The sequence below is a fragment of the Ictalurus punctatus genome, chromosome 20 (genome assembly GCF_001660625.3).
Source record: "Ictalurus punctatus breed USDA103 chromosome 20, Coco_2.0, whole genome shotgun sequence".
Lineage (NCBI taxonomy): Eukaryota > Metazoa > Chordata > Actinopteri > Siluriformes > Ictaluridae > Ictalurus > Ictalurus punctatus.
Window position 1 is genome coordinate 6,935,416 of NC_030435.2, and position 12,674 is coordinate 6,948,089.

General features: G+C 37.4%; 1 protein-coding gene across 2 annotated transcripts; it reads left to right on the plus strand.

Moving 5' to 3' along the window:
- Nucleotides 1–528: 528 nt before the first annotated feature.
- Nucleotides 529–12,655, plus strand: ech1 (enoyl CoA hydratase 1, peroxisomal). 2 transcript variants are annotated; one of them, XM_017496246.3, is made up of 12 exons: nucleotides 2,250–2,298; nucleotides 2,566–2,639; nucleotides 2,829–2,931; nucleotides 5,026–5,194; nucleotides 5,710–5,798; nucleotides 7,408–7,532; nucleotides 8,704–8,752; nucleotides 8,953–9,017; nucleotides 10,227–10,297; nucleotides 10,378–10,449; nucleotides 11,811–11,961; nucleotides 12,085–12,655. In XM_017496246.3, the coding sequence occupies exons 1-12, from the start codon at nucleotides 2,265–2,267 to the stop codon at nucleotides 12,187–12,189; spliced, it is 1,107 nt and encodes a 368-aa protein (XP_017351735.3). In that variant the 5' UTR covers nucleotides 2,250–2,264; the 3' UTR covers nucleotides 12,190–12,655. The 2 variants fall into 2 exon arrangements, with proteins under 2 accessions (XP_017351737.1, XP_017351735.3); XM_017496248.3 differs by lacking the exons at nucleotides 2,250–2,298; nucleotides 2,566–2,639; nucleotides 2,829–2,931 and adding an exon at nucleotides 529–687.
- The last annotated feature ends 19 nt before the right edge of the window (nucleotides 12,656–12,674 follow it).

The window sequence follows — 12,674 nt, forward strand, 5'->3', positions numbered from 1 at the left end:
TGCCTCGTGGCCACATTACCACCTCGGGTGCGTATTATTTTTCTAATAATTCAACGGCCTGTCGTCAATTATTCTTCACATACTTCTGGAAAATTGTAGTTTTCTGTTATTTTGTTTGTTGTTAAATCTGTGTGCTGTGGTGGACAGTATCCTAACTTTTCCATTATTTCAGTTGACATGGCGAAGTGATATGGATCTGTAATGCGGACAAGACCTGACTGGAACTACTTTAGCCGTGCATTTACTGAAAAATAATTGCACACCCCAAAACGTCTGCCAGCCAATCTGAATCGAAAATTCAACCGCGCTGTGGTATAAAAGTTATTTATAAATTGCTTCTATTTTAGTTTAAAAAGGTCAAATTTTCACGAGAGCAGAAGATAACGGTTAAATTATAGATGTTCTAGAATAGGCTATAATACTCGGAGTTTTATGTCCCTTCTCAGGCTCCGTATGAGAAAAAAACGGTCCAAAATGGCGTCCCTTATAAATATTTACAACGCAAATCCAAGCTGAATCTCTATTGGGCATGTAGAAAACTACGTAAAGTGTACACGATACCTTGTCATACCCTTACATGGTGCGTTTAGACAGACAGGAAGGCGTTTGGACTTTGCATCTGTACTTCTACCTGAAACTCTGGTTCAAGAGCAATGAACTGCATTATGAGAGCTGCTGCTTTGGGAAGTAAGTAAGAGTACTGCAGACGTGTGTACTAGCATGAGACTAGCATTGCTTTTTGGTTTTAGTGAAACAGCGAAAGCAATCTGGCGTACACTTGGCTTGGATTGTCTCATAACTATAACTACAACTAGCCTTAATTTAGCATAATAGCTATGTTGTAGATACCCCGTCCTGGGTGTCCTCCGCCTCCCCATGTCCCCAGAGATAGACTCCAGGTTCCCCGCGACCCAGTAAGGATAAGCGGTACAGAAGACGGATGGCTGTAGTTCTAGATTGTGTAATTGTCACGGTTCATTATAAGATGATTTGCCTTTTGCTTTTGCAGTGGATCGCATTAAACAAGTAGATTGCGCAATGAACAAGTGAATGAAAGTAGGTGAGAAGTCACAGCCTTCCATGTGTTGTGTCTCCAATCTAAGGGTTAGTGGTGTGTCAGAACAGATCACCCCTGCACTTACAACACACGATATGTTCGTCTCGATTTTAGATCTAAAGATTCCCGGTGTTTCACTCTTTAAATATTATGGAAATTGTATTGATGTGTGTGTGGTTTTTTTACGTTTAGAAAAACAAAGTATTTAACAAGGTTAAAAAAAGCGATAATAAATGAATAAAACACGACAGAGTTGTTACAGAAAAATATATTTAATGAGCTGGAATAAAGTGGTTTGACGTTCGATATTCGCGGAAATTAAGGGACCGTCTCTAAAGTTACGTACGACATTTTTATACACGATTCTAACTTCAATAACATTTGAAGGGAATGATGTACAGTCACAAAACCAACTGGAAAGTGTTCATCTAGGTGTCTGGTATGAGAAACACCTTTTAGATTTTTGATATTTATCAAAATAAGCTATTAAATCATATATAAATATTGCCATGTATTTTATTACTGCATGGGCCCATACACAAAATATAAAATTTTTTAAAAAGCTCAATAGCATTTGAAGGGAATGATGTACAGTCATATAACCAACTGGAAAGTGTTCATCTAGGTGTCAGGTATGAGAAACACCTTTTAGATTTTTGATATTTATCAAAATAAACTATTAAATCACATTTAAATTAGACATGAATTTCACTACAGAATGGGCCCGTACACAAAATATACCATTTTTTAAAGCTAAAAAAATGGTATATTTGGTAGATCCAAGTTCTGTGGTCTAAGAAAGCATGTGAGATAGTCATTGCCGTCACACAGTCAAAGGACAAAAAAAAAAAAAGGTCTTATATCCTGCATCATTCAGAGCTGAAAACACTCCAGCCACATAAATGGCTGGTGGTTGAGGTAAGAAAAAGTTATTCATACCTTTGGGAAATGCATTGCTCTTATGACAATTGAAAAATAATCTGTGAACATAGAGGAATATATTAACTTATGTAAAAATGACAATGTTAAGCCATTGTTGAGTATATTGAATAAATGTTAATGAAACACTGGATGAGGTAACTATATATAATTTATTTTTTATCTTTTGTTCTTTGACAATCCAATGCTATTTTCAAGTGGTGGTGAATAACAGAGACAAGATTTTTTTACTAGATCACTACACAGCAAGTGTTACACTTCATGGAGAATGAGATGGAGTACGGAGAAACAGTCTCTCAAATGTAAAGATTATCTTTATCTTTAATAATTGAATTTAATTCAATTTTATTTGTATAGCGCTTTTAACAATGGACATTGTCTCAAAGCAGCTTTACAGAAACATATAAACTCAGCATATGGATTTTAAATGTGTGAATTTATCCATAATAGTTTAAGACATAACAATGAAATGGCATAAGTGTTTTATTTTGTTACATTTTTTTAATTTAATGCTATTTACAGTATGTACTATTTGCCAACAGAGCTAACATATAACTGCATGTTTTCAGTATTCAAGAGGGGACATTACTGCTCATTATGTGCTGCCTCAAAATCCCCAGGTGGTGGTGCAAAAACATTTTGGGTGGGTAGTGTAGCAATGGTTATAACATTTTTATGGGCACACCATTTTTTTACAAATATGTGTTGTGTGTGTAAGAGAGTGAGTGAATGAATGTGAGAGAGAGGGTGAGAGACAGTGAGAGAGAGACTGACTGAGAGAAACTAATTGATTACTGAGCAATTTGATAAGATTACTATGATCATTTTTCAGATTGAATGTCACTGCTGCAAGTGGTGGTTTCATGTGGCATGCCTTTCTGTGTCAGAGAAGCAGTTCAAAAAGGCTCAAAAGGTTGACTGGAGGTGCTGCCTATGTAAATAATTTTGAATTCCTTTGGCTCCCATCCACAAACTAAACATGTACATAAATAAATTAAAAGAAAACAAATAAAAATGTTTGAAATTTTAAAATATTCGTGGATCATCATTTCTTTTAATTATTTCATTAATAGGACATCTATCTTTTGAAGAAAACCATTCAATCCAGTATGGGTCCATTTAACCCCCATTATGCATTCGTGAAGGTTTTTTTGGTTCATGCATTGTAGGGTTAAATATCAAAAATCTAAAAGGTGTTTCTCATACCTGACACCTAGATGAATGCTGTCCAGTTGGTTTTGTGACTGTACATCATTCACTTCAAATGCTATTGAGCTTTAAATAATGGTATATTTTGTGTACGGGCCCATTCTGCAGTGAAATTCATGTTTAATTTAAATGTGATTTAATAGCTTATTTTGATAAATATCAAAAATCTAAAAGGTGTTTCTCATACCTGACACCTAGATGAACACTTTTCAGTTGATTTTGTGATTGTACATCATTCCCTTCAAATACTATTGAAGTTAGAATTGTGTATTAAAATGTTGTATGTAACTTTAGAGACGGTCCCTTAATTTCCACATTTCTGCAAATATTGAACGTCCAACGTCAAACCAACTTTTAACACGGTGAAGAACGGTGAACAACTTTAACACGGAACACGGTGGCGTGTTCTTCAGCCCAACGTGGAGTTAACAGCACATCCCAAAGTGTTTTATTCCCCTTGCAACACATAAGCTTGGCAGCACTAACAATTTGTTAAAAAATAAATAAAAAATCAGCCATAACATTAAAACCACCTGACTAATGTTGTGCAGGTCCTCCTTGTGCCGCTAAAACAGCTCTGAATCGTCAAGGCATGGATGCCACAAGACCTCTGAAGGTGTGCTGTGGTTTCTGGCACCAAGACCATAGCAGCAGATCCTTTAAGTCCTGTAAGATGCAAGGCGGGCCTCCATGGATCAGACTTGTTTGTCCAGCACATCCCACAGATGCTCAATTGTATTGAGATCTGGGGAATTTGGAGGCAGTGTCAACACCTTGAACTCTGTCATATTCCTCAAAACATTCCTGAACCATTTTTCGTAGTGTGTCAGGGAACATTATTCCGCTGAAAGAGACCACTGCCATTAGGGAATATTGTTGCCATGAAGAGGTGTACTTGGTCTGCAGCAGTGTTGGGTAGGTGGTACGTGTCAAAGTACATTAACATCCACACAAAAGCCAGGACCCAAGGTTTCCCAGCAGAACATTGTCCAGAACATCACACTGCCTGTGCTAGCTTGTGCTCCCCACTCACATCAGTGAGCCTTGGGCGCCCTTGACCCTGTCACCAGTTCACTAGTTGTCCTTCCATGGGCCACTTTTGGTAGGTACAAGACCTGCCGTTTGGGCAATGCTCAGACCCAGTTATCTAGACATCACGGTTTGGCCTTTATCAAATTTGCTTAGATCCTTACACTTGCCCATTTTTCCCCAACCGTTCGCTTGCTGCCTAATATATCCCACCCCTTCACTGGTGCTGTTGTAATGAGATAATCGATGTTATTCATGTTATTCACTTCACCTGTCAGTGGTTTTACTGTTGTAGCTGATCGGTGTTTAGTTGCATTAAATGTTGTAGAATGGAAAACACTTTCCTGTTCTCACTTGCTGTTCTCACAGCAGGTCTTCCCTCACCTATTGTGTTTTTTGTTTTTTTTAAACAAACAAAAAAAAAAACCCTTTTTTTTTTTTTTTTTTTTTTTTTAATATAAAGCAAAGCAAAAATGCTGCTTGTCATGTTACCAATAGGGCCACAAAAATGTCCTCTGTGCTGAAGACTTACCTGTATCTGAAAACTTATAGCTTTACCCCTGACCTTTACTGTGTTGACACTGGAGATTCCTTTCAAAAATGCTCCATTAATGTCTCCTAACATAAACCAACTAGGACTAAGATGATTTATGTATTGTAGCACCAAAAAAGATTTCAGTCACTTTTCTGTCTGTAAATTGTCACTCACTGTGTATGGGGCCATAGTCTTGTGTCCTTTATTCATTTATGTAAATTGTCATCATATTAACCTGTTGACTGGTGTTTATCAGACAGGAGCCTGTGGTTTCCTACTCTGAATGCTGTTCGAGCCATGTCGACTTCAGGAGGCCCCACTCCACCCTTCACCACCCTGTCAGTCACCCACCCCGCCAATCACATCACTCATGTAGAGCTGCACCGACCGGAGAAACGCAACGCCATGAACAAGGCCTACTGGAGGTATGTTTTTCCATCAAAAAATGGACATAACTACACGGTTTTCCAAAAGTCTCCATACATAAGGGACTATGTTTGCCAGTACCAGGTCGGTTGTGCCTTCGTCAGTGGACTTGCACTTCTCAGTTGGTCTGCAACACTTCCAGTCTTTTTGAATTTGTTAATAAGTTTGGAAACTGTGTTGTATGTTTGCTGTGCTTGCCATGTTTCCTGTTAGTCCATCCTTGCCACAGCTTCCTGATCCAGGCATGAGAACGATTTCAGTACATTCTTCTTTTGTCAAAAGCGTTCTTAAAAGCTATCTGGGGGGTTAGGGGGGGGGAGAGAGGAATAAATGAAAGTATGAAAAAAAATTTTGGAAGACATTTACCTAAAAAAGTGTTAATTTCCCTCATGTATAATTCTGGTTTGTTGCATTGGACCTCTCTTTGTTTTGTTATATAAGGTGTTGGCTTTATACTCCGTTATAGGCAACTTTGCATAATAACATCGTTAGTGCTTTTTTTTTTTCCCTACAGTGAAATGATTGAATGCTTTAATCAGATTGCTGAAGACTCAAAGTGCCGTGTGGTGGTGTTCTCGGGTGCCGGGAAAATCTTCACTGCAGGTACAGCAGTATGTCATTTAAAAAAAATATATATATATTTTTTTTTTTTTTTCCAGAATTGGAAATATGCTTTCATTTTTATGTAGGTTTGCAGTGTTTTTTCTCTCATAGCTGTTCAGTACTATTATAAGCAATGGCTCCATGTGCTACAACCACAACACTAAGTGAGGTTAATTTAATTTAACAAGCATCCTTATTCTTTCCTACTGTAATATGTATTAAATTTAGAGCTTAGTAGTTAATAGTCTTTCTAATTAGGGATGTGCCCAGGTATTCGTATACACATTTAACCGTTTGAGGTGCCATTAGTCAAGTCACATGGGTTTTTATTGTCATTCCTCTATATAGCTTGTATACATTGGAACAAAGTGACATTTCTTCAGGACCATGATGCAACACAGAACAGTATGCAAGAGTACATAAAGTGCACATGCACAACTGTGTGAGACAAGTGCAAAACAATAAAAACACAAAACAGCAAATACGCAGGACAGTAAATACACAGGACAATAGATACACAGAACATGGACTGTAAACTGTAAGCTACTGTGTAATGTAGCAGCACATATATTGCAGCAATAATGGCAGCAAAAATAGTTCCATAGTATAAAGTGCAGGTATGTAAAGTCTTACTGGGTTAGTGCGGTATGCAGTGCTATGAGTCTTACTGGGTGAGGTGTTTGACTAGCCCAGGTGAGCACTGGGAGGCAGCAGTGTGTTGAGTAATCTGACTGTCTCAGGGAAGAAACTGTTGCAGAATCTGCTGATGGTGGCACGGACACTGCTGTACCTTCTGCCAGATGGTAGGAGGGTGAATAGTCTGTGAAAAGGGTTTTCCACAATACTGGTGGCTTTGCAGATGCACTGGTAGTTGAAGGAGGTGTCTGATGGGTAGAGAGACCACGATGATCTTTTCAGCTGTCCTCACAATTCGCTGTAGGGTCTTGTGGTTGGAGGCGGGGCAGTTCCGTACTACACCGTGAGACAGCTGGTCAGGACACTCTCAATTGTCCCACTGTCGAAGGAGCATGTTATTAGAATATTCAGCTGTCTGGGTATTGATTGTACCCTTTATTGGCATGAAGTCAACGAGAAAATCTGGTCAGGTCTAGCAGAACAGTTACACCAGACATTATGTGTAAGTTATAGGTGTTCATCTGCACTAAAGAAGTCTTGGGAGCAAGCAGTTAACATTTTCAACTATGAAGTCTGCAGGACAGACAAGTGCTACAGTGCATTTACAATAGCTCTCAGTATAGCACCATTAAAATATTCAGCAACAATGGACACAAATCAGCCACCTTGGTTTTGCACATTGAGCTAATTTTAAACCAGATACTAGAGAGAGACATTAGCTGAGAGACATGATGTCATTTCCAGTAAGGGAACATAGTGAGTATCGATGCTCTCTGGTTTTTGCGGTGCATTGTGGGATTTTTTTAGGGAGCGAACGTTCCAGTGCACTGGAAGGATTTTGCAATTGAGACAGCACTTAAAATGCTTGACTCCCTGATCAGTGTCCTGACTACTGAACTATGGAGCTGCTTGAGACATATCCATTGTTTATGTTTCTGTCTTTGTTGAAAGAATCCACTTTCATTTTGTATAGGTATTGACCTTATGGACATTGCTGGTGATTTGCTGCAGCCCCAGGGAGACGATACAGCCAGGATAGCATGGTATCTTCGCCACATCATTTCCAAATACCAAAACACGTTCTCTGTCATTGAAAAGGTAGCCTTCATTTTTTATTGTATTATTATTATTTTATTATTATTATTTTTTAAATAACTAACCTCTTATTAGCTTTTATTCCACAATCCTGTTAAATACTTGATTCTCACTGGTCAGAAGATATTAATTTAATTGATCATCTATAACAGCTCTGACAATAGTTCCATCCGCAAGGCAAATCATACATTTATATTAATGTTGTTCTAATATGTTATTGTTTCTTTAGTAATAGCAAATTCACAGGGCCTTGTGTGGTGGATGCACCACATAAATAGATTAAAGGTCGACCGATTGATTGGTTTTGCCTATTAATCAGCATTGATAATAGATACTCCCAGAAATCAGTTATCAGCATAGTCCTTCCCAGTTCCGTCCGTTGTGGGAGAGGCACAGAAAGGTCCACTGTCATTATACAGTATGAAATATAAATAAAAGAGGGAGTTTTAATTTTTTATTACTGACAAATTTTGTTGTGTTATTTGTTGTGGGGGTTTTTTTTATTCATTTTGGATGTCTCTATTATTATTTGTTATTTGGAGTGTTACTTTCTGGTTCAGTTTGGATGTACATCTTTTATTTACTTTAATATTATTAATAGTTTATATATATATATATATATATATATATATATATATATATATATATATATATATATATATATATATATTAGTATTTATATATTTATTTCATTAAAAAAAAGTACAGTACATTTTCATGGTACAGTCAGTACTGTTTATTTTTGTAATGAAGTAAACCTAATTTTTCCATTGAGTGTTATATTTTCATTCAGTATTAATCAGTTATTAGTAGGTGCTACCCGACTTGGTTATCGGCATCTGTAAGATCCACATCGGTCAGCCTTTAAAATAGATTAATATGTATGACATGTTCTTCTTTAATTAATAAAGAAATGCACTTGTTGACAACTTGCTGTGGCATAAGGGGAATAAAACACTTCAGTATGTGCAGTTATACCTTGGGGTGGTTACGGTCACTCCACTTCATTGGATCGTTAACTACTTTCCTATAATCACATTTATATTCCTTACATAAATTAAACGCAAAGCATATAGGGGCTCTACATGCATTTAGTATTTGCACAATCAATAACCTATTAGAGTAATACATTGTCGTGTATATAAACTGAACTTTGTGTTTGATGTGTCTGCAGTGTCCAAAGCCCGTGGTGGTGGCAGTGCATGGTGCGTGTGTGGGAGCAGGTCTGTTGGGTGTTAAGTACCATCATCTCATACACACAGCAAAAAATATGGATGGAAATTTCCAGAGTTGTGGTGTCACTTTTCCTGCAAAGCTTTAACCATCAGAGAGTTATCTTTTACTGGGGCTTTCACTCTATATTTAGCTGCAGGAGACTGAATTACTAACAGTTTTTTTGTGTATCTGATTTCTTCTTTCGCAGGAGTGGATCTAATCACAGCCTGTGATATTCGTCTGTGCACGCAGGATGCCTGGTTTCAGGTGAAGGTATGAGGAACATTAACTTGCCATACATTGCTTGCTTACATGTTTACACCAAGATCTATAAACAAGTTATTTTTGTCCATATGGTCATATATAGAGATAGTAAGTGATAAGAAGATGAAAATGGGCTGATTGTTTTGACTCGTACAAGCCCCTGTGAAAGAATTGACCACAAGGGGGCACACTGTGAACAATTATTTACATTTGCAGTTTGTTGAAGATTAAATAAACCACAGTGAGCATCAAATGTCTGGTTTTAATACAAAGTGGACTATTTTATGATATTAACATCTTGTCATTTATCAAAGAAGAACTCCAAAACCTGAAATTTGTACATTTTAAGACAGAAAAATTCTGCAGTGTAGCTGTTTTACGGGGCTTTCACGCTGGAAATTTAGTCCAAAACAGCAGTTTGCATGAAACGTTGGTAATGTGAAAGTTGTAATGTGGACCGGGAAGTGCACTGCGGTACCGAACCCGAGACTACCTGTAGAAGGTGGTCCGAGTTCGGTTACACTGGAACTGCGAATGTGAATTGTCCTGTGAATGTGAACGCAACTTGTATTCGGGTTCGCACTTGCTCAGGAAGTAGAGTAACCTGCGCGTGTGTTTTAGCCAATGACTATGTTATTAGTTTCTACAACACACATGTACCATGAGTGACAGAGGATTTTGTTGGACACAGAAGTTGTCCGCTGCTGCGCATAAAATCTGCTGCGCATAATAGCACCAAAATAATTTTAAAAAAAAATATGGTGAGTCACGTTGTGTTCTCGATGCACGTTTGTGGTGACGTAAGATGAATGCAAATGCAATGTTGTTTGATAGAATCAAGTCTGGTCTAAAATCAGACTAACATCAGACACTAAAATCAGACCCGGTGGTCGCCGGGAACAATCGTACTCGGATTCGGACCGCAGCAAACGTGCCCAGTGTGAAAACCACCATAGTAAAGCTTTGTATAAAATTGGAAAATCTGAATATCCCGTTCAGACATGTTTTCTGTTGTTTTGAAATTGTTGTGTAGCCATATACGTCTGTTGATTAACAACACCCAAAGTAATCTTGCATGACGCATCAAAATTCGATCAAGTTTTCCATAACTGCTAACATAAAAACAGCTCTCTGTACTGAATTCAGACTTTCAGACCCTGCTGCATTTTTTTATAGAAATAGTTTTTGAATTTTGAATTGCTGCTACCTGTTATTCAGGAGGTCGACATTGGCCTGGCAGCAGATGTGGGAACACTGCAGCGTCTCCCTAAAGTCATTGGCAGTCGTAGGTAAGAACGCCGGACTCCGAAGTAAAGTAAAAATCTAACTGAATAGTTTTCTGCAATGTGTTCTTTTTTCTTTCTTTCAGCTTGGTGAATGAGTTAGCGCTTACTGCAAGGAAAATGTACTCTGATGAAGCCAAGAGCTGTGGACTAGTCAGGTATTGTGACTCCAGAATTAGAAAACCTAAGTAAGAAATATGTATAAGTGAACAGAGGAGAAATTGAAGGGAGAGAAAATTCTGAGAAAGGCTTTTTTTTTATTTTTTTTATTTTATTGGGGTAGCGCACAATATTTATTTGTTTTACAACCGATAATAAGACTAATCTAATATCAACTGTGAGACAAACAGACGTTTACAGTACCTTCACCAAACAAGTGCACTTTCCTTTAACACACCACGTATTTAGAGTCAGAGCGGACAATGAATGTCCTTAAATACAAGTTATAAATTGTAATACAATTCTAAAATATATAATACAATTCCAAAATAAAGCATTTTGCATGTAATAAACAAATTCCTCACTTGATAAAATCTTAAGCTAAAAGTCCTAATGTATAAATTGCAGGACTTCTGCAATGTCTGACTGTCTTTCATAATCTGAGCTTTCTTTAGATCCATTAATGAATTTCCTGTAATAAAAGGTAATATTTAGAGCTTGTATCTTAATCTTAGAGCTTATAAAACTGCAAGTTTTTGTAATTATTTTGCAAGATGCAATCTTTTCACTATATCAGGATGTCAATAATTAGTCTTGTGTATGGACTGTAGAAGTATATGGTGTGATATAGCACACTGGAATAAGGTGTACTGTGATTTATTTATTTATTTTAAATTATGTAATAAAATTATTTATAACTCTCTTGAAATCAGAACAAAAATGGCAACATTTTTGTCATTTTTTTGCTAAACTACTGAAGGCAAAGAAGAAATATGGCGGCTTCCCCTTCCAAAAAGATTTAATGCTTGACCAACTCTTGCAGTGTTGTTATTTGATGATGTTCCCTTTTAAATAGCAATTATCAGTCCATTCAGGATTTTGCGGAGTTTATTTATTTATTTATTTATTTATTTATTTATTTAGCTGAGTTTTTGTGCTTTTCTTTGCAGAAAACTACTTGCATTGGTGAAATTGTAATTGCACGAAATTGTTTTGTACAGTCTTTCGCAGTCATGTTTGTTTGTAAACGAGTCCTTTTAGCTGTACTCATGTTCGACGCATGTGAATCGCAGCGGGCTTTTGCTGAAGGCTTGTTGTGGTGATGACGTGTCATGACACGTTTTGACGCAAATCTGCAGTAACTTTGAAAAAGTGGAAGCTCCACTGAATATTGTGGAGTTTTCTTGATTTTGCGTTAATTTCTGTGATCACAAAATCGTGAAATTCTGGACTGACATATGGAAGATATGGAATAATAACAGAAGAATGTGACTTTGGGTTGTACCATGTATTTTTTCATGTAGCTTCATTATTTTGTATAAATGAAAGTAAGTGCATGTTCTGTTCTTCATCTCTGCAGTCGTGTGTTCCCTGATAAAGAGTCAATGATTGCTGGAGCTCTGGAAATAGCAGGTGAGATTGCAGGCCGGAGTCCCGTCGCTGTCCAGGGAACCAAAATCAACCTCCTCTATTCCAGAGACCACAGTGTGATTGAGGGCCTAGACTACATGGTAAGAATCTGCTAAAGACATGAATAGCATTTTTAGCCTTAAGGTAGACCCATGCACACATAGTATGGCCGTAAACACAAAGTAGAGCGGTCGAAATCTGAGATTTCTACTCTGCGTATCCAGGCTACTTGGAACATGAGCATGTTGCAGACACAGGATCTTATGAAGTCAGCACAGGCAGCCATGGAAAAGAAGAGCCCGAAAGACGTGCCCTTCTCCAAGCTTTAAAGTAGAAGGAGAAGATCCAGGGCTGTTGAAGCTGCCTGCTGAATCAGCAGTGGAACTGAGACTTCATCATCCACATATCTTTAGTTCTTCCTGCTAAGACTGAATTTCTTTTTAGTCTTTTTAATTTCAGACTGGTCAATAGACTGATTAGTGGAAGTGAAATGATAGATGAACTTTTAATTATTTGGTTTATTATTTGCAGGTCCCTTGTTCAGTAAGACAGGGTAACTAATACTCAAAAGCTTGTTTTGTGTGTTAACATGTACAGTAGATGTACATATTTTCTTCTGGTCCTGTATGACTGCAGAATGTAGTGCAGTTAACACATTAAATTTCCTTGGATGCTCACTTTTAAATCTTTATTAGGAATACATGTCACGTTTTGTCTTCCATTTGTGATTTACAGATGAACACCTAAATGTCTCGTTGCCTTATGTTTGTGAATAAAAAAAAACAAACGATGTAATATAGTCAACCCCAGTATG